Consider the following 26,729-nt stretch of genomic DNA (forward strand, 5'->3'; position numbering starts at 1 on the left):
TGCTTCTTTTAAAAGCATTACAGAGAATCAAGGTTTTTAAGTTTTAATAAGGCAATTTCTAACACCTCAGAAATCATACAACATATCTACTTGATAATATTATATTTTAAAGGTGCCATTTCCTGAGACAATCTACACCTGGAATTCAGTAAACTGTCAGAACAATGATACACAGTAGGCTCTTGCAACAGAAAATTGAAGTCTCCTATAAAAATTCTGATAGTGAAGGTCATTTGTGTTTAGATTATTGTCCTTTTTAACAGATGCATATCTCCAGTCAGTCAGCTCCTGTATACACCCCTCATTACTCTTGACAGATGCTGCTTTTTGTGATGTTTTTCAGAAACTAAAGGTCTCAAATGCTGAGTATAACCCTAGCACATAACCATTATTGTTGCTGTTCATCACTGACCTATTGACAGATCACACTATAATTCTTGGGCTTGCATAAGAACTACAAGCGATGGAAAACTCAAAAAGAAGACAAAGTGGGTAATTTTGGCATTATAATAATGTTAATCCCTTCAAAGCTCTTACATATAGTCAAAGAGCTTTCATGTGTTTAAAGTAGTGGTCATATACATATCTATCTATCTATATACATAATTCTAAGGTCATTTTTGATAACTTTATGTCATGCAACTGGTGAATTACAAATTTGACCTCCCCCTCTTCTCTCTTCCCCAAATCCCTCGACCTGAGAATATTCATTATATCCTTCTTACAAGTATTTAAAATATGCCATAGTAAAATAAGGTCTGGGTACCAATTATGGAAATCATTAGGGTACCAAATATTTGGAATAGATATTTTCAACAGTAGCTACACAGCTCAGAGTAGTTCTATTTTTGTTATATTTTCGATTTTTTAAGATTTATTTAATTAGCTCTAGAAATTGAAATCCTCTACATAACGACAAGAAAAAAAATCACAATACAAAAGGTGTAATACCAATGCAGTCTTGCTAACATTAATCCAAAAGTAAAAACAAGCAAACAAACAAACAAACAAACAAACAAAAATAAAACTCTTGACTTTCCACTTTTATGGGTAGGACCACAGTTTATCCATGTTGTAAATCTGTCATTGCTAGGCCAGCTCTTCAGTTCAGGTCAATGCTGACAAAAAGGTCTTATAGAATCATAGAATCATAGGACTGGAAGGGACCTCGAGAGGTCATCGAGTCCAGCCCCCCGCCCTCAAGGCAGGACCAAGCTCCGTCTACACCATCCCTGACAGATGTCTATCCAACCTGTTTTTAAATATCTCCAGAGAGGGAGATTCGACTACCTCCCTTGGCAATTTATTCCAATATTTGACCACCCTGACAGTTAGGAATTTTTTCCTAATGTCCAATCTAAACCTCCCTTGCTGCACTTTAAGCCCATTACTCCTTGTCCTGTCCTCAGAAACCAAGAGGAACAAATTTTCTCCTTCCTCCTTGTGACACCCTTTAAGATATTTGAAAACCGCTATCATGTCCCCCCTTAATCTTCTTTTTTCCAAACTAAACAAGCCCAGTTCATGAAGCCTGGCTTCATAGGTCATGTTCTCTAGACCTTTAATCATTCTTGTAGCTCTTCTCTGTACCCTTTCCAATTTCTCCACATCTTTCTTGAAATGTCGTGCCCAGAACTGGACACAGTACTCCAGCTGAGGCCTAACTAGTGCAGAGTAGAGCAGCAGAATGACTTAACGAGTTTTGCTTACAACACACCTGTTGATACAACCTAGAATCATATTTGATTTTTTTGCAACAGCATCACACTGTTGACTCATATTCAACTTGTTGTCCACTATGACCCCTAGGTCTCTTTCTGCCATGCTCCTTCCTAGACAGTCACTTCCCATCTTGTATGTATGGAACTGATTGTTCCTTCCTAAGTGGAGCACTTTGCATTTCTCTTTATTAAACCTGCTGATTGTGGTCTTAAGTGAAATGAGATGAAATGAGGCATGCAGGAGCATCTAAGGTACATAAGAAAAAGAGTGACAAAGTGCATGGGGACTTTTGGGAACATGGGGATGGATGGGTGCAAGTCTACTCACAGCTAAAGCCTCCAACCCCTCCACCCCCTACCTAAAGGGGAGGAACTACCAGACCCAAATCCCAAATAGTTTCAAGAAACAACTAATGAACAACAGGGATGAAAGAGGGGTCATAGGAGCTATGACAATAAAGGAGTTTTTGCAAGGCCTGGAAGCAGAGGACATGGATCTGACTGCAGAAGCAGAACAGGCCATATCCCCCATCCTCCAAGGGAAGGCTCAGGATTCCCACAGTGAAACAGTACTGTCCTGGCCAAAAGAGATTCAGAGTTCACCTCTGGAGGTAGGCTAGGGAACACAAGGATGGAATCAGGGTATTGAGCCAGTGCCAGAATTTTGACAGTCAACTTATAAAGCACCAGCCTCCTTCCTCACACCAAACAAGGCGTGTCCATATTCTGCCACCCTATCCTCCAAATCATGTCAGTTCTCAACAGATAGGGATGCGCAGTGACAGCTAGATAAGAGCAGTGGATCTGTGCTCCACCAAATGGCCAGGAGAACAAATGGTAAGGAGCTCTCCTGCCACCCATCTGAAACCATCAGGCCAGATCTCTTCACCAAGTTGACCCAAGCAGTGGAAGCCACCATGTCAGTAGCTTGGCAAGGTTCCACCTGTACCAAGTCATCTGGGTCCTGGATCACCAGGAGCAAAATAATGGCATATGTTGACAGGACCACCTGCAACTCTGGTTCATGGAAAACCAAGCTCATTAACCTCCTGTGCAGGACACAAGGGAAAGACTTTATAGACATAGTACAGCTGGCCTGATGGCAACCAGTCTTGACACATCCATGCTGGAGTCCTGACACTTCCACTGAAGATAATGGATTCAGTCTGGGTCCAACTGAAATAGACCAAACATTTCACAGAATCATACAATATCTGGAAGGGAATCTCCTGAACCGGAGCCGGAAGAAAAAAGACTTCAAAAAGAACCCAGGAAACAACCATTGTTTACCCTTCTGAATGCCTGCTTTTGATCCAGGGATAAGCAGGTAAATGACAAACCATCCCTACACTTGAGCTCAGGAAGATTCCAGACCAAATCGATATTAAATGTGAGATAGTGTAGGTCTGTTTGGGATGGACCACATCTGCTACAGTGAGATGGCCTTTGCTTCTCTTGCTGACATAGCTTCTGCTGCTCACAGAAATGTTTTTTAATGCTAATGGGAGAACTCTCTCCTGTTGGCACAGAGCATCTTCGCCAAAAAAGCTGCAGCAGCAGAGATGTATCACTAAATGTATAGATATACCTAAAAGATATGTCATAATGCAAACAGAGTTTGTGAAGTTCATCAGAAATTTCTGTATGTAGTTCTATTGCCTATAGTGTACAGGAAGTTAGACTAGATGGCCACAATGTTCTTTTCTGGCTTTAAAATCTATTACATAAATTCATGACTCATGGATATTTGAAAATTTCTTTCATAACTATTAATATGCTTCAATAAAAAACAATTCAGTGAAAAATAAATGCTACTTACGGACACAAACAGGTGTTTGTCCTGACCACTTATGATCTTGCAGACAAATTCTGACAGATGTACCAACAAGCCGAAATCCAGGGTTACACTGATAGACCACAGTATCACGGTAACTGAAGCCATCCCCACTAATGTGGCCATTTACAATGGGATCTGGAGAACCACAATGCCCAGCTAGAATAAAAGAACAATCTGTTTAATCAAGAAAAAAATATGTATATATTAAAATACCATTAATATTGAAATGATGCTGACGGAAAACTATTGCTTTGTTCACCTCCATGACAAGCATGATATTAGAACCAAATGCTATAAGGTGCCTTCTGTGATATGCATGTTTCTCACTTGAAGACAAGAGGAATTGCAGTGCTCTGTACTTTGGAGGATCAAGTGTTTAAGTTATAATATGGTATTTATGCTTTTTATATTTTAATTACAACTTCAGTGTTAAAGGAACTTTGCCTAAAGTCAGATGGAGATTCTTTTGTGACAAGCCAAAAACAAATAATGATATGTAGGAAAGCTTACAATTAAGCATTTAAGTTCCAAACTTACTTGATCTAGTCCTTAATAAATATTGTTGTGCTAAAATATGTTAATGGCTGCCATCAAATGGTCCTATAAACTACAGACAATCACAGACCTTGTTAATGCCAATGGGTATGTTAAATATTGACATAAAAATATATGGAGCATCTGAGAAGGTTCTATTGGGCAGATTTTCAACTTTGTTGCACCCAGAAACTAAGATTGTATACATATGAAGTGAGTCTGGAAGAAATTCAACAGACAGTAATGAATTACCTTAAAACACAATTGGGAAAAGCTGCCCCATTTGGCAGATACCACAGAAGCAAAGGACATACTGCAGGAGCAGACTGAAAAAGGACCTTCATGGTTTTCTGAAAGGAAATTGTGGGGAAAGTAGAAATCTGCAGTGGGATATGGATGACAGCTGAACTGGTCTGAATTGTTGATTTAAAAATTCCTAAGAGAGCTTGTGAATGCAAGAAGAACAGTTTCAGTGATTGTCACAGGCCGTAACAAGGGACTGAGGGAGTGTGGGGTCTAGGTGCTTTATTCTCATGTGAATAGTGGCAAAGGGCACTTGAGTCACCTAAACACGTACCACTGAGGGAAATATTTCTGGTAACTGTGCTCAGAGCATGTACACTTCTAGAATGGAATGAATGTGCAATCTCTCTTGAAGAACTTTTATGTAGCTCTTTGTAAGTAAAGAGTATCGCACCAAAGAATATGCTTGGACTCACATAAATAATTTCTTCTCCTAACAAAAACAAACCTAGAAAGATCTAAATATTGGCTAACCTCTCAGGCCAACAAGGCAACAGTATCCTTAATAAAGAATACCTATGAAAAGGATGGAGAAAAATAGGAAAATGAAGGGTAGAAAGGAAAAGAACTATACGGTTTGAATCAAACCAAAACTGTATACACTTTCAGAGGCTTCTCAGCCAGACCAATCCAAAGATACCTCAAACTTGAATGTTTGGTTATTGAATAACCAATGAGTGGAAAATAAATGTGCAATGCCAGCATTAAAGTAAACACATGGAAGCACAAGAAATCCAAGGTACAAGGATAGTTGAGATGTGCCAGCTAGAATATTACATTATTTCTATCTGAATAAGAACTTAACAGCCCTATGCACTTACCATGTGATTCATTTCACTTACAGATCACTCCAGTTATTAAATGTAATGGTTTTCTGTCAGTTTGGACTTGGTTAGATTAAACGTCCCAACAGTTCCAGAACAGAAGGAGCAGAACAATAAAACAGAAAATTTATCTAATTTCCTAATCAGGACAAATTAGGTTCTAAATACATTAAGGAAGCTGTTAGTGAATCATTTCTTATAATATGCTTTCAAGAACTAAAGACATTACTGAACTGGTTCAAGGTTGGGTCAGCACTCCATTAGAGAGCTTGATAAACAAGCAGCAGAGGGAGTTATTTTATTTTTCTGTATTTTTTAAAATAAATCAAAGGGCTCTATAGCAGTGCAGCAGTTTCCCTGTTCGCTATCAATTGCAGGATAATATACAGTAGTTCAGAGCTAACAATGTAAAATTCTTGCCATTTTTCTGGCTTATTTTTCTGATTTTTATTACTTTTTATGTTTTTGAAAAAAGTCAATATAATAGTTTTGAACTCTGTTAAATAGACATTTAGGCTTAAGTTTTGACATATAGCTTTCTTTTCTGGAAGAGTTAAATTTTGTACTTAACATTCATAGCAGGACAAACATTGGTCCTGATTCAGCAAAGCATATCTATTTAGTATATTCTTTAAGCATGTTAATTCCATTTAACTCCTCCATCATTGGCTTCAGCGGGATTTAAAAACATGCTTAAGAGCGGTTCTGTATAGGGATGGGGTTGAATATGTACTTAAATTTGGTTCTGAATCAGGATTAAGTAAGCCAGTGTGCCCCAGTGCACCAATCTGGCAAAAAGGAGACGGACAGCTGGGGCATTCAGTTGGAGGAGGCATGGTGCTGGACTTTCTGGGGATTCTGTGGTTAAAGGGGCCTGCTAGATGAGTGCTCCCCCACTGGTCTGGGACTGCCCCAGTCACAAGACCCTCCTCCCCCACATGGCTTCATTTAGAAGCCCTCAATCCCCTGCAATTTGAACTGTGATGCTGCTTGCTGTTCCCTTTCCCCTCAGGAAGCAAGAATAAAGCACATAGCGTGTGCATTCCTCTTTTTCCTGGATGGGAAAGAGGGGACAGAGGAGTGAGTGACCCACACAGTGAGCTTCCCTCTCATGAAAGGGACAGCAAGCAGTCTCCTGGTATCAATCTTGGTGCAGGGTGGGTGGCTGAAGTCATGAATATTATCCTGGCTCCCCTGTACACTCTGCATTCACACATATGCAAGTGGATGAGGTAGACGAGGCTTTCTTCAGACAACTAAGAGAAGCTTCCAGATCACAGGCCCTGGTTTTCATGGGGGACTTTAATAACCCTGACATCTGTTGGGAGACTAATACAGTAGCATACAGATAATCCAGGAAGTTTTTGGAGAATATTGTGGATAACTTCCTGGTACAAGTGCTGAAGGAACTGACCAGGGGCCATGCGCAGCTTGACCTTCTGCTCACAAACGGGAGGAACTAGTAGTGGAAATAGGTGTGGGTGACATCCTGTGAAGCAGTGATCATGAGATGGTAGATTCCAGGATTCTGATCAAAGGAAGAAAGGAGAACACCCTGGACTTCAGAAAAGCAGACTGACTCCCTCAGAGAACTGATCCCCTGGGATACTAAAATGGGGTATGTCTACACTACCCTCCTAGTTCGAACTAGGAGGGTAATGTTTGCATACCGCACTTGCTAATGAAGCCCGGGATTTGAATTTCCCGGGCTTCATTAGCATAAGCGGGGAGCCGCCATTTTTAAATCCCCGCTGCTTCGAACCCCGTGTAGCGCGGCTACACGGGGCTCGAACTAGGTAGTTCGGACTATGGTGCCTATTCCGAACTACCGGTACACCTCGTTTCACGAGGAGTAACGGTAGTTCGGAATAGGACCCTAGTCCGAACTACCTAGTTCGAGCCCCGTGTAGCCGCGCTACACGGGGTTCGAAGCAGCGGGGATTTAAAAATGGCGGCTCCCCGCTTATGCTAATGAAGCCCGGGAAATTCAAATCCCGGGCTTCATTAGCAAGTGCGGTATGCATACATTACCCCGCTAGTTCGAACTAGCGGGGTAGTGTAGACATACCCATGAAGAGGAAAGGAGTCCAGCAGAGCTGTCAGTTTTTTTAAAGGAAGAAACCATCCCAATGCGCAGTAAGAAAAGCAAATATGGATTTAATGCATCTAAGGGTACTGAGGGAGTTGGCAAATGTCATTGCAGAGCCTTTGGCCATTACGTTTGAAAACTCATGGAGATTGGGAGAGATCCCAAATAATTGGAAAAAGGCAAATGTAGTGCCCATCTTTAAAAAAAGGGAAGAAGGACAATCCAGGGAACTACAGACCTGTCAGCCTTACCTCAGTCCCTGGAAAAATCATGGAGGGGGTTCTCAAGGAATCCATTTTGAAGCACTTGGAAGAAAGGAATGTAATCAGGAATAATTAACATGGAGTCACCAAGGGCAAGTCATGCCTGACCAATATGATTAGCTTGTATGATGAGGTAATTGGTTCGGTAGAGATGGGGAAGTCAGTGGATGTGATATACCGTGACTTTAGCAAAGCTTTTGGTAACGTCTCCCACAATATTCTTGCCAGCAAGTTAAGGAATATGGATTTGATAAATGGACTATAAGGTGGATAGAAGGCTGACTAGATTGCCGGGATCAATAGCTCAATGTCAGGTTGGGGGTCTGTTTCAAACAGAGTGCCCCAAGGATCGGTTCTAGGGCCGGTTTTGTTCAATATCTTTATTAATGACCTGGATGAGCGGATGGATTGCACCCTCAGCAAATTTGCAGATGATACTTAACTATGGGGAGAGGTAGATATGCTGGAGGGCAGAGATAGGGTCCAGTGTGACTTAGACAGATTAGAGGATTGGGCCAAAAGAAATCTGATGACATTCAATAAGGACAAGTGTAGAGTCCTGCACTTGGGACAGAGAAATCCCAAGCATTGTTACAGGCTGTGGACCGACTGGCTAAGTAGCAGTTCAGCAGAAAAGGAGCTGGGGATTACAGTGGCTGAGAAGCTGGATATGAGTCAATAATGTGCCCTGTGGCCAAGAAGGCTAATAGCATATTAAGGGACATTAGTAGGAGCATTGCCAGCAGATCTAGAGAAGTGATTATTCTGCACTGGTGAGGCCACATCTGGATTACTGCTTCCAGTTCTGCCCCACTACAGAAAGGATGTGGACTCATTGGAGAGGGTCCAGCAGAGGGCAACCAAAATGATTAAGGGGCTGGAACACATGATCTATGTGGAGAGGCTGAGTGATTCGGGTTTATTTAGTCTACAAAAGAGAAGAGTGAGAGGAGATTTGATAGCAGCCTTCAACTTCCTAAAAGGAGGTTCCAAAGAGAATGAAGAGAGACTGTTCTCAGCAGTGATGGATGGCAGAACAAGGAGAAGGGATGGCAGAACAAGGTCTCAAGTTACACTGGGGGAGTTCTAGGTTGGATATTAGGAAAAACTATTTTACCAGGAGGGTGATGAAGCACTGGAATGGGTTACCTAGGGAGGCGGTGGAATCTCCATCCCTAGAGATTTTTAAGTCTTGACTTGAGAAAGCCCTTGCTGGTATGGTTTAGTTGTGATTGGTCCAGCTTTGGGCGGGGGGGGGGGGGGGGTGGATTCAATGACCTCCTGAGGTCTCTTCCAGCCCTATGATTCTATGATACGCCAGCCCTATGTCCTAAGCCACTCCTCAAACCCCACTCCCTTGCTCTGAGCTCTACTGCACTCTGTGCTCTGAGATCCTCCTCATACACCACAACCTGACTCCTACACTTCCCCAGATCCCCACCCCGCACCCTGTGCTCACCCACACACACTGCAACCCTTCGCCCACCTCTGCCCCCACACTCAAACTTCTTACAGGTACTGTCGTATCACAACCCTCTCTGCCCTGAGCCCTTGGCGGGTGTGATACAGCACTACCTGTTAGAAATTGAAGTTACTTTCACCTCCTATTATTAAAACACCTAAAATATCAGTTTTATTTACAAAAGTATACATAAATGTTTGGTTTTGAATGAATTATCGTTACATGGAAATATAGTGCATGGGATCAAGCTAGGATGAAAAATCTGGTCTTTGGCCTGGGTACCAAATTTGTCATACTAACTGCCTGTAAATTTAAGTCTTTTAATTATCCATAGAAAAGTTACATTACAGGTATCTTAGACACAATGCATCTGAGACACCTAAAGAGAATGCCAATTTTGATAACTTTTTTGTGATGCGGATATTAATCCTCTAGAAACTGGACAGAGACCATGAGCTCCTTCTACATAGGCCAATGAGCCACGGTTTGAATGAGCTAAATTTATACTGGCACACTAGCTCTGAAATTCTCTCTTCTCCTATTATCATTCCCTTGAATCCAAAAGCCTGGATCCAAGTCATACTGAAAATCAATAGGAGTCTATTAATCTTAATGAGCTTTCTGAATCAGACCTAAATCCCCCTTTTAAAACATATTGGTATGTTTAAATGTGAGATAATAATATGTAAAAGAATTGGCTAGAGACAGGCACAATTCTGACAAAAGCCACACACAGCATAAATCTAACAACAGCTTTTTATTTGCAACACTGTCATTATTGACCTTAAGATGACAAAGTGACTTGGTGAGGTACTACCTCTCAGGCCCACACTGTCTGCCTCTTGATGACAGTGACAAGAGTTTGCTCAACAATATCTAAACAGAGAGTTTTGTTCACCAAAGAAGTTGGCCTGGCACATTAAACAAATACTAAAGTCTCACAAAAATGTTAGGAAAAAGAAATCGGAAGTACTCACAAGATAAATGCTAATTTAACAGAATATTGAAAGGCATCAATAACTGGGGCTGTAACCTTTAAAAATGAAAATATTTCTGTGGAAAATAGAAGAATAAACCTAGAAAGCAACAACAACCAAAGAGACTGATTGGTGATAATGAACATCCAATTAGATATAGATTTAGAAAAGGATCTGACAGAAAAAAGCCTGATAAAAAGAGATGGTATTTGGGAGTGAAGGCATGAAATTGAAAAAGGAAAAAATCCAGCTACATGTCAGGAAACTCTTTCTAATAGAGATATCTCTTAGCCTACACAACAATTTCTTAAATAAGTGTTAGATGCTGCATTGCTTGGCACATTTAAAATTAGTCTGGGTTATACATTAGCACATTTCCCATAGGGAACAATCCTATGTTCACAGGAAAAAGGACTAGATAACCTAATAGGCCTTTTGCACCTCTAGATTACATGATCCTGACTTTTGGCTATAATTGATTACCAATTCATCTTAAGGGTTGTTTAATCTTCAGATATATTTTACAGCAGGCATACAGGAATACAAAAAGAATGGTATCCAGGGTTCCAGAGATTAAAATACTGTACAATTCAAACATAGAAGAACACTGATAGTAAGGAGTGTTGTTATTGATCAGAAGATCAGAAAAGTGTTTTGGCTTTCTATAATCAAAATATGTTCAAATTGAGTGAAGCCTGGCATATCCTCCCTGACCTTGGTTTTGTGAAAATATAAAATCTGTATGACTGATTAAACCCTCTTGCACTGAGTTCTGCAGAGGCCACTAAGTAGTGGCTTGGGAATATTTCCACTTCTTTTTTGTTAGACACTGGACAATCTTATTTCTCTTCCCATTTTTGGCATACAACATGACATAGTCATTAAAATAATGATGTATGTTATTTCTATTTATATTTATGCCATTATTTTATATAACAAGATGCCATCACTTTTAACAATGTATATTTTAAAATGCAAACAAGGTGAAGATTGAAATGAGGAAAAACAAAATCAAGCCAGATCGTTCAACAAGATTCTTTAGATACCATTACATCTTGCTATTTTAGCAATATGAATGTCATGGTCATTACAAAAGAATTTGATCTTGTAATTCATCACTATGGTATAAGCAAATGAAACCATATGTCAGAGATTACACTAAAACAGAAAAAGTAATAAAGATAGTGTACTTTGGGGAAAAATATCACAGGTATACTGGCACTATGATGACAATATATTGGTAACAGAATCAAACAGAAGTGCTGAGAAGTTATCCTCTGCAAAGAAAAAAATTCTGAATAAATAAATGTATTTGAAAATAAATTAAAATGAATGCAACTCTCAAGCATCATAACTAGAATTCAAATGACTTTTGGAATGGAGGCATCAGAATGCTACCTTAAAAATCTGGTGTGGTGTGAACAAGTCAGTTTTAGCATATGAATCAGAGAAACTATTTTCCTCAGAAGGGAAAATTAGCTGGACCTTAACAAGCCATTAAGAGATACCAAAACAGACTTTAAAGAATTTTCTTTTCATTAAGGAGATGCTGGAGGGTGATGATACAATGCTGCTGACAATTTTCCACACATTCGCTCTCATCTGAAAAAGTAGAAAGTAAAGTTTCCTGGAGGATAGCCTAAAGACATTCATTTACCAAAACCTTTCATTTCCAGTTTTTCTGCATACATTTGTGCAAGCTCAGTCTGAACGTACAGACTTTTTTATATCATTTGAAAGGTGCTTTCTTGGCATTACAGTCTGCTAACACACAGTGGGGCAAGAACATAACATAAAGAACAGCCATACTGTGTCAGACCAATGGTCCATCTATTCCAGTGTCCTGTCTGTCATTGATGTCAGTTGCTTCTGAGGCACTAAACAGAACAGGGCGATTTTGACAGACTCATTCTCCATCCCAGATTCTGGCAGTTGGAGATAACAGGGACACTTGGAGCATGGGTTTGTGTTCCTGTCTATCTTGGTTAATAGTCATTGATGGCCCTCTCCTCCATAAACTTAGCTAAATTCATTTTTAATCCAGTTGAGACAAAAGACAGAAGTTATGTTGGTTGTTTTGGGCAAGTGTTTAAAAGAGTTATCCGCACAACTTTTAATAGTCTGCTGTGTGGCTGGCACAGTTTACATGAAAAATTATTGGGCTTAGGACTACCAAGTCCTTTTATGTAGAATTGGTATGAATTGCAGATAAAACCAATGTGGTTCGTATGAATTGCAGATAAAACCAATGTGATGCAGTCCAGCTTGGTTTCATTTTATTTCTAGATATAGATCAAGATATTAGATTTGACCTAGGTCTCTGAAGTTTAGGTCATGGTTACCTTAGAGCCTGACTGTCTTCCCCTATGACATTGGTGGGCAAGAGGCTGCCAGCAGACTGCATCTGGACTGCCTAACCACTGGATCAGGCCTGCGGCTGCCTTGCTAGAACCTTTAGGCAGGGAGCAGCTCATGTTTTAAACAGGTGGCTGTTCCACGCTTGGATGGCTGGGGATGGGAAAGGGAGGCTTCACACATTGCCCATACCCCACCCATCAAAATCTCTACGCTCCCTTTGGCCAGTTTCCGGCCAACAGGAGCTAAGAAATTTTGCTGAGGGTATGGGCAGCATGTGAAGCCTCCCCCTGTCATTCCCCCCTGCCTCCCATTCCTGGAGCAGAGCCATGTGGAACAGCCAGCTGCCTCGGACTGCAGTAGATGGTGTGCCTCAGGTTTCTGTAGGGCTGTTGTCTGGGAGCTGCCTAGGTAAGCACCCTTTACCCCATCTCTAGCCCCAACTACCTGCCCAGGGCACCACCCAAACCATCTGTACCCCCTTCCCTTAGGTCACAACTCCCTCCCAGACTCTACACCCCCTCCCACAACCTAGAATCTTCTTCTATAACCCTCCCTGACCCTGTACCCAATTCCCCTGTCCCAGGTCACCTGCCAAACCCTCTGCACCCCTTCACCAAGGTCACAACTCCCTCCCAGACCTCCTAGAGCACCTTCCCCAGGTCAGAATCCTTTATATTTGTTAGTCTCTAAGGTGTCAAAGGACTACTTGCTGTTTTCAAAAAATTCAAAGCAATTCATAGCAATTTAGAAGGCTATGATTAATGTGGATTCTGAAGATAGATATATTGCTTCCTATCTCCTCTCTTTATCCTAACCTTTATACTTACTTTGTATATTTTGGTATCTTTTGTTATATTTCAAAAATTTAATATAAATTAAAATAAAAAATATGTCTGCTTTATTATTTCCTCATTTGTTAATTTTACACAAATAAATCAGTTATAGATAACCTATCTGTCTTAAAATGTAATGACAACTATTTTCATATTTCTTATAAAATAATGCTTTTATTATTTAATCCCAGATGAAATAGGAATTTTTAATATGCCTGACAATCATAGCTTGTTCAGCTTTTATGTTTCATCAAACATTATGATGCGACATAGATAGCAAATCAATATAGAAGTCTTTCATTTTGATGACACCTATTGTATGCATTATGAGTTATTTGGTTCACTTCTTATGCTGTTTACTTCAAAGATAAAAGGAAGACGCATATGGATAGAAATGCAGCATTTTGACATTTTAGGAATACATTCAAGAAATAGTAATTTACATGTATATCACAGTTTATTGCAAATCATTAAACTTTTCTCTGTGCAAAAATGGTCCTCACTCATTTTAACACCAACGTAGAATCTACAAAAAAGAAATACTAAGACCCTACAGATATGCAGTCAATCAAACAGAAACATAAATGATGACTATCTGAATTTTCTTGAAAGATAGATTTAATTTAGCTACTCCAAAAAAAGTTCTATCAGTTATTTACGCCATAAAATATGGATGTTTTTGAGCTTTAGAACATCTGAATACACGTATAGTAGTCACCTCATAGTTTGTATCTTTTATGATCGTCAAGAGAAAATTAACAAGGTTATTAAGAGTTGGTTTTAATCCCATTTTGCGCTGAATTTCTCATTTCTTTCCCTCTTAAAAAAGAAAGTAACAAAACAAAAAGTGAAAAGGAGAGAGACCGAAGGGCTTTGTTAGTAAGAATACAATATTTGTTGTGCTATTTCCTTCTTATTGCTCAAAGCAGGGAAGAACATAGTCTTTCTACTAAAGTCTTCTTTGGACAATAATGGCGGGGAAGGGGGGGGGCATGGGAATCCAAATATTGAATTGTGATATTAAAATTCAAGAAATATTCCTCCCCACTATGAATTTACTTTCATTTTTTTTATACCTTAAGTGGGAAGTTGTCAGGGAATATAATTTATTGTGCTATGACTGCTTTTAAAATAGAAAGTTGTTCTTTAATAAACAAGTATTTTATTCTTTCCAATGGACACACCTAGTTTTTTGTTCTAAAATATTAGGCATAATCAGATAAAAACAGCTAAATTGTGACAAAGTAAAAGAAAACAATACACAGCGTAACACATTTTCTATATTAGGAGAGCTTCATGCATATTACACATTCATCTGACAGCATTGCATCTCCAGGATCTGGTAAAGAGAGACGTTATGCATATTTACCAAGACATCGGGTTTCCGTGCCACTCCAGAGTCCATTTGTTAAGCACTCTCTCACATGAGATCCAACTAGAGTGTATCCTGTGTTACAGGTGAAGATTGCAGTGGCTCCATACACCGTTAAGGTTCCAATTTTATTACCATTTGGTGGAGAAGGGAGGCTACCACAGGAGACAACTAAGGGGAAAATATAAAACTGAAAATGAAATATGAATTCATCTCTTCATAGTCTCTCGGGTACAAGAAACATGTAAATCCATGTTTTTGCATAGGCTTAATATCTGTACATTTAAGAATCCGATGTGGTATTGCTTCTAAATTAACAGTTAACATTATGCCTTCACAGACAGAGGTGTGTCAGACTAGAGAAATGCTCAGGGATCCCTTTTCTTCTAGAGCACCAGTACAGAGGACAGGCATTCTTTACCCTACAGTCTGCAGCACAAAGGAATGTGAGGAAGAATGTTAGTCATCCAAGATGAGGACACGTCTAGGTACATAGTGGCAGTAATCCAGAACACTACCAATTCTAGGAAGAATTTCCTTTCCCTGAACTTTCCCAGGTGGAGATATTGCACCTTTTAAAGGGTGTGGTTTTTTTTTATATACTGAATTCATTGATTTTTCTCAAAAGAGTATATTCTATTGATATTACAATAATTTTCTGTACTGTTAGCTACCTGATTAAGTATGATAAATCTTTGAATAGCTAGTCAAACATAGCTAAACCAGATCTATTACCTTTCCTTTATTTCAATTAATATACAACTGTAAAGATGGCAATTTGAAACACTTATATTAGCATAGATAGTTCCATTTTTATTTCACTGACTACTAGCACAGAACTTTTCTACATTTTCTTTATTTTCAAAGGCACATGTTACTGAAAACTAAAGTTTCCTATTTCAATCCTTAAGTCTCTCTATTCTGCTATAGTATGTAACTTGGTAATAATCGGCAGCTGTAGTTTAGGACTTTTAATGGGATCCCATTGTGGAAAGTAGGGAACCATTTCAACTGGATTTCATTGTAGTCAGAATATACGCTTAGGAAATAGGTGTCCAAAGCTCATTGTGTATGTTAGTTTTACTAACTAGCATCACCTGATTTAATGTAAGGATTACTCTTGACTGAAATTCAAGTAAAACAGAATTTGTTTGTGGGGAGGTCCAATGTTGTAAGATGTCTGATTATAAATATACAGAAAAATGATATGTGTATAGCACATGCATTTTAATTTAGTTCCCTAAAATGTTATACAGTAGACTGGACTATATATATATAGTCATGAAACACTTAACATTTGTCAAACAATTTCTGATTTTTCCACTTGATTGAAACTGCATCTTATATTTTGTTCAAGAAGCAATTCTGCATAAGGTTAAGGAGCAATGAAGTGAGACTAATACCCCTTCCCCCCATTTAGCCTCCCTATCCATAGATATCTCCAAACCTGACTTCTAGTGAGTTGTTCTTTAGAAAACTCACATTTTTTTCCTCTCTATATATAAAATATCAAAATGGATATTCAAACATAAGATTTAAATGTTTTAATTTCTCCAATAATTATCTCTTCTGCTTCCTCAAAAAAAATCTGACTACATAGGTAGAACACTATCTATATTTATACTGCCTCTTCTGTATACGTGAGTGGCAGAGCACAGTAAACATTGTTGACGTCTCCAAATATTTTTAGTATGTTTCTGCATCTTGATATTATATGCACCATACAATGTTTAACATATAATGACAGCTAAATGACAGCTAAAGTTTGCCTTAATTAAATACTATAGATAACACATTTATCTTTCAAATAAATTAATAAATCTTTAATCAGGAGTGCATAAACAACTCCATTAGGATTTTGCATCTATTATTTCTTATCTCTTTGTTAAATACTTCTTTTCTGGATCACTCCCCCTAATTATCTAAGTAGGGTTCCTACCACTCTGCAGTTTGTGAAAAACTAGCCATTTCAACAAACTTTTCAGCGAGTGGAGAATGGATCCCAGGATGACTATTTGTGAACTAGCTGCAAAATCAGCTTCTAATTAAAAAATGTGGAAAACTAAGCTTTAGAGTGTCTCTAATAGTGACTACACAAAAGAAAAAGAGTGTAATTTCAGTTAATGAACTCAAAACCTTATTCTTAACCACAAAAGAAAAATCAACCTCTTCCTTTTTATTTAATAGCAGTTATGAAAGAGTTATCCTATTTTTTAACCTTGTTTATTCAAAAAGAACTATTTCACAAATATACCCTTAAGGTACGTCTAGATAGAGGGAGTAAATTTCCCAGACATGAAGAAGAGCTTGGTGTGAGCTCAAAAGCTTGTTTCTCTCAGTAACAGAAGTTTACCCAATAAAAATGTTACCTTATCCACTTTGTCTCTTTAATATCTCGGGATTGACACAGCTATATCAACACAGCATACAAAACATTACTAACATTTCTACAGGCCCTACCAGGGTTGTATAGGGAAGAATGACTCTGATAATTTATTTGGAAGAAATCTGGCATTAGGCAATATATCCTCTGTTCCAAGAACTCTTTTATATATGACTCCATGGGGATTCTCTTTGTTCAATCTGCATATGAGATAAGATTAGTTCTCTCCATATACTTTTCAGAATAAAAGAAGTCTAAATATAAACTATAAAACTGATTCTGAAAGATTGCATTGTTAACAGGCAAAGTACAGGATTGAAGGCAGGCATACCACCTTTCCTTTAGATCGCAGCAGAGAGAACATGTTGAGGAAAAGATTATGTGAAGCTGATGAATCACAGGAGGGCTCTCTTGTGCTGAACCTTGACTGGTATACAGGTCCCACAGGGACTCCTAGGCTGCTTTAAATTATGTAGGGTATGAAATCAGCACCATCAGACCCCACAGAATGAGCGATCTATAATTACACACAATGCACGCTCAACCTTCTGTTTCCTACTCCCTTCCCCCATGACACAAAGGTGTTGAATGTAGGGGAATTTCCCTATGGCATGATTTTCTGGAAATGCTTTTTACGGAAAAGTTTTCTGTTAAAAGCATTTTCGGAACAGAGCATCTAGATTGGCACGGACGCTTTTCTGCAAAAGCACTTGCCAGCTGTCTACACTGTCCGCTTGAATTTCCGCAAGAACACTGACTGTCTACTGTCTGAAATCAGTGCTTCTTGCAGAAATACTATACTGCTCCCGTTCGGGCAAAAGTCCTTTTGCGCAAAAGGGCCAGTGTAGACAGCTCAGATTTGTTTTGCACAAAAAAGCCCTGATCGCGAAAATGGCGATCGGGGCTTTTTTGCGGAAAACAAATCTGAGCTGTCTACACTGGCCCTTTTGCACAAAAGCTTTGCGCAAAAGAGACTTTTGCCTGAACGGGAGGAGAATAGTATTTCCGCAAGAAGCACTGATTTCTTACAGTAGGAAGTCAGTGCTTTTGCGGAAATTCAAGCGGACAGTGTAGACAGCTGGCAAGTTTTTCCGGAAAAGCAGCTGATTTTCCGGAAAAACTGGCCAGGCTAGACACAACCTATAGTTAAGAGGGATATTAATGCATACCTACCTTGCAGAGTTGCTGTGAGGATAAGTTAATAAGCATTCTACAAAACCTAAATATTTTAAGTTATACAGAATTCATATGTGTATCATGTGCTACAGAATTACTAGTTTGAAAAATATTTCAGAAATCCTTCATCATTCTTTTCGTTGATCTTACTTGTTCTTCTCCATTCCCCGAGATAGTTGACTAACAGAGTCCTCCCTCTATGATTCTTCACAATGCAGGGCAAACCCTTGCCTTAATTTTCTCCACCATCTTAAAAAGCTTCCTTCAGGTTTCTGACTCCTAACCCTTATGGTAATTGAATATCATATACTACTTCTTCAGTATACCCATACTAAGCTATCTCTGAATCTTCACCTTTATACTCTTTTATACATGCCCCACGTTTACGTACAGGTCTTCTCTGATTTTTTTAACCTATATGCTATATCTGCACTTGCTCATGTAGATTATCATTAGCAATAAAGATTTTAGTGCTACATTTGTAGGAAAGGTACTATATAAAAATGTATTGTGATGAATTTATGACATAGTCCCAAATGATACAATTCTCATATTTTAGTCAAGGGCATAAAGTAAAATCATGAGCATGTATTCCCTTTCAGAAAGTATTTAAGTAACAATTACTTCCTCAAATATTTTGTAAACAATGTATGCAATGTCTTTTAGATATCACCTTGTTTTGTGTATATTGATCTACAAATAAATCACACCCTAATTCTAAAACATTCAACAGTGTAAATACATCCATTTTACAAAAATTTTCAGTTTGCACCACTTGATTTTGACCAGTGGTAGTCAACCATATTTTGTTGCTTTCAATTCATTAGCAGAACGTTAGGAAAATGAAATATTCTCACCTATAATTATTACAATAATTAAGTAAATAGAAAACACTAAGAATACAATATACTATCAGACAGTATGGTATATTTGATAAGCAAGAACGCTCCTTACCTTTACAACTTGGTTTTTCATCACCTCCACTCCATGTCCCATTAGATCTGCACTGTATGAGTCTTTGACCCTCTAAATAATAGCCAGGACTGCAGCTCAGCATAACTTGAGCTCCATACTCATTCAATGACCCAGATATCAGTCTCCAGATGACATGCTCTGAGAGCAGAGTCTCAATGTTGAGGCAAGTTGCAGCTGTGAAGAAAGGACACTTGAATATCAGCACTTTTCTTCCACATTACGTCACAAAAAATGTCTCGTGGTCTTATTCACAGGTCTTATTCACTTTCCATGTGAAATGGAGCATGATGTGAAATGGAGCAAGTTCCAGCAAAGAGCAACAGATATTGAACAATACAAGGGGATTTTAGTAGTACATAGCCATTTAGATACAAGAGAACAATTACATAGTTATGTAGAATTACATTTTCTAAGATAAAGATGATCTATTTAAATTTAACTAAGAGAAAGAACAGACCATAGGCTACAATGGGTATATAAGGAATAGGAGGCAATGATGGACTATTTAGTAGTAAAAATGGCTCATCCAGTTAATGTCTTTGTTCAATCCCCTGGGTAAACTTGTTGAATTTACATATGAAGGCCAGTTCCCCAGTCTCTCTCTTTACTTAGTTCCTGAAATTACTTAGGGTACGTCTAGACTACAGGCTTTTGTCAACAGAAGTTTTGTCGACAGATACTGTCGACAAAACTTCTGTCGACAAAGAGCGTCTACACTACATTCAGTGTAGTGTAGACACAAAGGACAGTTTACATGCAATAACACCTTCTGTCGACAGAAACTCTGTCGACAGAAGGAGTTATGCCTCGTAAAATGAGGTTTACCAGTGTCGACAAAACTGCTGAGTTCTGTCAACGTTATGTTGACAGAACTCAGCGGTAGTGTAGACGCAGGTATAGTTTTGTCGACAAAAGTGGACTTTTGTCGACAAAACTCTGTAGTCTAGACACACCCTTAGCAATAGAATGGCTACTTTAAAATCCATTAACCAGCACCCAGGCAAGTTAAAATGTTGTCCAACAGGTTTTTGTATGTTACCATTTCAAATATCTGAGTTGTGTCCATTAATCCTTTGTTGTAGAGATTGTCTAGTTTGGCCAATATACATGGCAGACTAACTTTGCTAGCACTTGATGGCATATTTTAGTTTAGAGGATGTGATTTGTAAGAGCGTCTGATGTGGTGGCTTTAGTGGTTAGGTCCTGTGATGGTGTCGCTTGTATAGCTGTGTGGACAGAGTTGGAAATGGAGTTTATTGGGTGAATATGTTTGAGGTGTGATGTGCAGTTGCTGGAAAAAAATTGTTTCAGGTTAGGGGGATTTGTTTGTCTCCCAAGGCCTGTGAGAGTGAGGGTTCATTTTCCAGGATAGGTTGTACTATTTCCAATTTGGGGAAAATGTAAACCTTCAAGTCAGTGGCACAGCTATGGGAACCCACATGGCCCCACAATAGCCAACATCTTTATGGGCTGTGTCCAGAAAAGCTCGCGATATTATATAATTTTTATCTTTGAGACACCACCAACATCCTCAGGAAACTACAAAACATCAGTAATCTTTCTGAAAACACCATCCTGGCCACCATGGATGTAGAAGCTCTTTACACCAATACTCCATGTGAAGTCAGATTATAGGCTATCAGGAACACCATACCTGATGACACCACTGCACACCCGGTTAAAGAGCTCTGTGACTTTGTCCTCACCTACAACTACTTTCGATTCAGAGACAATTTGTATCTTCAAGTCAGTGGCACAGCCATGGGCACCTGCATAGCCCCACAATATGCCAACATCTTTATGGATGACCTTGAACATTTCCTCAGCCCTCGCCTCCTACCATCCTTAATCTACTTATGCTACATTGATGACATCTTCATTATATGGGTCCATGGGAAAGAGACCCTTGTAGAATTTTACAGGGATTTCAACAACTACCACTCCACCATCAACCTCAGCTTGGATCACTCCACATGAGAGATCTGCTTCCTTGACACAATTACATGACGGACACATTTCCACCACTTTATACCGGAAACCTACCAACCTCCACACTTACCTTCATGCCTCTAGCTTCCATCTCAGACACATTTCTCAATCTATTGTTTATAGCCAAGCCCTAAGACACAACTGGATTTGCTCCATTCCCACAGACAGAAACAAACACCTACAGGATCTATATAAAGCATTCTTAAAACTGAAATACCCACCCGGAAAAGTGAAAACATAGATCAACAGAGGCAAAAGAGTATCCAGACATGAACTACTTCAAGACAGGCCAAGAAGAGAAAACAACAGAATTCTATTTGTCATCTCCTATAGCCCACAACTTAAACCCCTCCAACATACTGTCAACAATCTACAACCTATCCTGGAAAATGACCCCTCACTCTAACAGGCCTTGAGGGGGAGGTCAATCCTTGCCTAGAGACAACCCCCTAGCCTCAAACAAATTCTTTACAGTAATCACACAACACACCTCCATCATAATCATCCAGGAACCCACCCCTGCAATCAGCCCCGATGCCAACTCTGTCCATACATCTACACAAGCGATTTCATCACTGGACCCAACCATGTCAGCTGGAGCTGATGTAACTGAACATCCACTAATGTGATCTATGCCATCAAATGCCAGCAATGCCCAATTGCCATGTATATTGGACAAACTGGACAGTCTCCGTGGGAAGGAATTAATGAACACAAATCAGATATCTTAAAAGGACACATACAGAAATCTGTTGGAGAACACTTTAACCTGCCTGGGTACTCATTAATGGATCTTAGAGTCAGTGTTGTTTCAGCCCAATTCCACAAGCTAAATGCACAGAGAAGGGTTGGAACTTAACTTCATTTACAAGTTTGATTCCTATCAGGGAGGAATGAATGAAGATATTGGCTGGCTCCCACACTACCTTCCACATCCTAATGACAACCAACCAACCAACCAACCAATAGGTACTTATAGAGGTGCAAATTGTTCTTATCAGCCTCTTGTAACCTGAACAATCCAATTCACTATTTTTCTCTTATTTTTATTTTTCTCCCTCCTTCTTCCTCCCCCACCTTCCCTTATTTATTCTTGGATCTGAACTTTTACTACTACTCAGTCATCTGAAGAAGTAGGTTGTACCCACAAAAGCTCATGATACCATCTACATGCTGTGTTAGTCTTTAAGGTGCTGCTAGACTATACGTTGTTTTTCTATATTTTTGTTAGTCTCTAACATGTTAAAGAACCACTCATTTTTAAGTGGTTTTAAGTTGCAGACTAACATGGCTACCCCTCTGAGAGTATTTAAAAGTTAGTAGAGCATCTTCTAAAGATATAGCCTTTTGTTATCTAATTAAAATGACTTCCATCTTACCAACAGTGATTTAAATGTTACATTTATCATGAGATGTTTTATTTCACTGCAGATGATATTTACTTTAAAATTATTCTAAATTAAAATGCTCAGGAATATATATGGATCTAAAACAAAAGTAAAGAAATGCTCAAAAATTCAATAACTCAGAACCTGCATTTCAAAATAACACTGCTGTAGAAAAAAGAAGTTGTACCTTTTTGCACTGTGACTATCAAGGGCTACCAGCAACCAGACTCTTATGACAAGAAACAGTTATCTTGTTTACCCCCAAACCACAATTGCCAGTATAGGGCTATTGAGAGACAAAGATGTTGTCATTTACAGCTTCTTAAACACCTCCCGGAGAATGACAAAAGCTTTGTAAAAGCAAGTATTGGTGTAAACAGTGGAAGGTTGTTGTTGTTGGCAAAAGCCCAGAAAAACAGTGTTTACACTGCTTGCCTTTTAGCAACACAACTGTGTCTACACAGCCCTGTCACTAAAAGCTGTGTAGTATCGTCATATCCTAAGGCCACTTTATTCCACCCTGACAGTGTTAATGGTCCAAAAAGTGATTATAAATTACATTTACACCTACTGCTAGGGTGGTATAAAGGTAGCCTAGTGCAAATGGGAATTTAGCCCTGAAGGGTTTGGTACATAGACACAGTTTTAGAGAGAAGTCTGTTAGTGGTAAGCCTGGAGTATGATTTAAAATATTTCATTTTTAAAATTTACATATCCTCTGTTTTGTATTTATTGTTAATTACTTAACATATTTTAGAAAACCATGATTATAAGTATGTCTTTCCAGTACTTCATTCACCCATGATGTAGGTTCAATCATTACAAAACACAGAACTGACTCTGCTGGAGTCATATGTGGGAAAGATGCAAGAGTTTCTCAACTGGGAAAATGACCCAAAGGGTGAGTGATTGGAAAATATGAGGCTTTTCTTGCCAAAGAGGGATGGCATGTACATATCCCATATCTTTGTCAGTTCAATCCAAATGTAGTTATTATTAAAGTACCAAAATGTTTAACTCTTCAGTATAAAACTGGGTTATATACACATCTACCATGTGATATACATTATTTAAATGAATATTCAGTAACTTTCTAGAACTACCATAAAACTAATTTTCAATTTTAGAGAGACAGTCCTTTCAAAGATGAAAGGAAGCTTAATCTTCACCAGGAAAGAAATTCAAGCCCAAACACAGGGCATAGCTTAAACAATTTTAGAGATAAGAGGCTCACCTATTTCAACCTTATGGAAATGAGCTTCCTCTACAATTTCTCTTAATCTGACACAGAATTTAGTAGAAAGTTTTGTTGATGGGTCTTATATACAAAAACCAACTCTATTCTAACAGCTAGCATACTTTTCTACATCACTTTTACACTTTGCTGCAACACAATACAATATGTGCTTCCCAGAGTATACAATATGCCATCTCTCATTCATGGCTATATGTAGATGTAACTGACTCTACATTGCTGCTTGAGGTATAGTAGTTTTTAATTTTACAGTGAATTATTCTGATTCATTAGTTTCCACTTCCTTTAGAAGATAAAAAAATAGACTAAAAGTTGCTTTATTTAGCTTGCCCAGGTTTTCTGGGCACTGCCATAATGAATTAGACTCCTCACTCTTCCTTTTGTGTACAACAGAGACTACAGACATTTGTCATATGTACAGATGAAACTATTTGCATCAGAGATAATTTCAGCTTCATTCAGATGTAAAGAAGCAACTGCCTTCTTTCAGCATTGATTTGTTTTTTATGAAGTAATGTGTAAGTAAGCATTGCTTGTTACTAAGTCTCGTTCAGTAAATGTAATTACATATCTGAAAGTCAGATTAGGTGTCATTTCTACAAATTATTTAATCTACATATACTAATATCCATGAATACACACAAATGCAAGAATTTATTTTGAACTATAACTGCCATAAAAAAGCACTGAGAAATGAAGCTACCGTATCATTATAAAATATGTTTGCCTCTAAAACTCACCCCTGCACGTAATATGGTACTGACAAAAAGGAAATAGTTTATGTTAATCATGTTGCTTTAGCTGTATTAGACCTACATACTTCCAAGATTTATGTACGTGCTTAATGTTATATACTGTTAGTATTTTCACTGAAGTTAACAGGACTAACTGAAGTTAACAGAACTAATCAAAATGAATGTTACGCTCATAAATTTGCAAGGGGAATTAATTTTTCAGTTCTGTTGACTTCAGTTAGGTTTTTAAAATAAAATATTTACATAGTTGCATTTTAATAAGGTTATTGATTAAAATTCTTTAAGAAAAATTACAAACAGTGAAAACTATTTTGTCTAAAGAACTTAATTTGCATATAAAAGCCACTTTTAAGTTATTTAATTTTGTCATATTTAATCAAGGTGTTTAATCAGATTATTTAGGATGCATTTTGAGCACATGCTACAGATGCATTCCTGGTGCCTCCAGTCCCAGCTGTAGCTTAATCATTTTCACTAGTTGCATCACGACTCCTATTATCAGTTGTACAACTCCTAAATATTGTACTTTTGTTTTTTCAAGAAGCCATATTTGACCATTGGGAGACAAAAGTCCATAAGGAATGAAGGCCCAAGCGTCACAGCCATCCAAATGCACTCCTCACTGGATGTCATTTTAGATCTTTAAGATTTTGACTCATGTCTGGAGTGGTGAGACTTTGGAAAATAAGATTTCTCCTGACTCTGCTACAAAGGGAAAGAGCAGTTCCCTTCCTTCCCATTTGAGAGAGTTCAACTTCTGAACATTCTTCTGCAAAGGGTTTGTAATTATGAAAAGACCTTGATAATTTCTTTGTTCCCTCCTTTGAGATTTTCAAGGGAGACTGATTTTTCCTCTTCAGTTGAATTATTTTGATGTCTGTCAGCCTTTGCTTGCCTTCACATAAATGACAAGGGTATTCTAAGTACTACGCCAGCGTCCCCTTACACATTGTGCTCTAAGCAGCCGCCTAGGTTCCTTTACAATTTTTCATTACTTTTTCAATAAATAATTTTCATAAATGAATTGTGTAATGAGAAAAATCACTAGTCATAAGAGCTAGATATGATTATTATTATATGCAAGGGGAATGGCATGAGATACTTGGCTGCTATCCCTGTAGCTAAATTTCTCTGATTAAAAGAAATGGGAAGTGCAGCTTACCATGCATTGTCCTTGATTAACAAAATGCCAATACAATAATGATGCATCATCTAACTACATTAACAATTTTTGTCATTTATAACACAGTAGATGCTTATTTTAGTTCTTATTTGTGCCTCAGGGCAGCAATTCATTCAATTAAATTATTGTTCAGAAACCTAATGAAAAATACAAATGATATTTGTTGCAGCATAAATTGCTAGACATGTATCACAAGAGAGCAGTAGTCACTACTGTCTAAAACCTTCATATTAGCTTAGAACTCTAGAGTTATCGAGCATATTCTAAAAAGATATCAGGAGTATTCAGATTTCTGTAATCGGTTTGGTTCAAACTGTGACTTAAAATATTTGAAATTAGGAAATGAGCATACAGACTTGAAGGACTTGTTCTTAAACATTAAGAAACAAAAACATAGTAACCATGAAAAAGACCAATAACATTATCTATCTATAGGATCTATTTCTGAATAACCTTTACATTTCTGGTATATTATAAACTCAGGGTTCTGTGTTTTATTTCTAGAACCATCACCACATTTTTCTGGGCTGCAACTATGAAAGGAAAGGAAAAAAAATAATGGGGATTGGGTTTAACATTTTAGCTTTAATGGAGTAATAAATCTGATTTGATCGATAAATAGAAGATAGATAGGGGAGACAGAGAGAGTGAAAAAGAGAGAGAATCAATACTCACATATATTCTTTATAATATAGCATGAATTAGATAAATATAAAAGGCCATAGTTTTCTAGTTATAGACTGTATAAAGCTGTGGTACTTAACTTTAGAGAGCTGGTAAGACACTTGTCAATCTACTGTAGTTCCAGAGAGCTAGTGAATAAGTGCACTGTGACATCCTGACATTGCACCATGATGTCTGAGTTGTGATCCATAAGTAGCAACAACTTAGTAGCTTTAGTGTAAGTGCATTTTCTAAAGAGAAACATCACAGTGAAATACCATAAAATGTGATGTTGCTTATTTTGTGGCATGATGTCACTTCATGACACAATATTTTAGGTCAGATACTTGACTAAAGTCTTAAAGGAGAGTGCAGGTTGGACATGGAGC

The 26,729-nt window shown here is 38.2% G+C and overlaps 1 protein-coding gene and 1 long non-coding RNA gene across 4 annotated transcripts in view; one reads left to right on the plus strand and one right to left on the minus strand.

Annotated features, from left to right (window-relative positions):
* The window catches only part of CSMD1 (CUB and Sushi multiple domains 1), a 1,865,804-nt gene that overhangs the window by 92,147 nt on the left and 1,746,928 nt on the right, over positions 1–26,729 (minus strand). For both annotated transcript variants that reach the window (XM_075923597.1, XM_006137767.4), the window contains exons 51-53: positions 19,087–19,281; positions 14,571–14,744; positions 3,541–3,714 (exon numbers count right to left, since the gene is read on the minus strand). In XM_075923597.1, the coding sequence (XP_075779712.1) occupies positions 3,541–3,714; positions 14,571–14,744; positions 19,087–19,281 (543 nt within the window). The remainder of the gene's footprint in view (positions 1–3,540; positions 3,715–14,570; positions 14,745–19,086; positions 19,282–26,729) is intronic.
* The window catches only part of LOC142827791 (uncharacterized), a 38,383-nt gene that overhangs the window by 5,400 nt on the left and 6,254 nt on the right, over positions 1–26,729 (plus strand). Inside the window, exons 3-5 of one of the 2 annotated variants that reach the window (XR_012902547.1) lie at positions 344–488; positions 24,133–24,257; positions 25,036–25,272. This is a non-coding gene — a long non-coding RNA (uncharacterized LOC142827791). The remainder of the gene's footprint in view (positions 1–343; positions 489–24,132; positions 24,258–25,035; positions 25,273–26,729) is intronic. The other variant, XR_012902548.1, reaches the window with a different exon arrangement.

Source organism: Pelodiscus sinensis, chromosome 3 (genome assembly GCF_049634645.1).
Source record: "Pelodiscus sinensis isolate JC-2024 chromosome 3, ASM4963464v1, whole genome shotgun sequence".
NCBI classification, from domain to species: Eukaryota; Metazoa; Chordata; order Testudines; family Trionychidae; genus Pelodiscus; species Pelodiscus sinensis.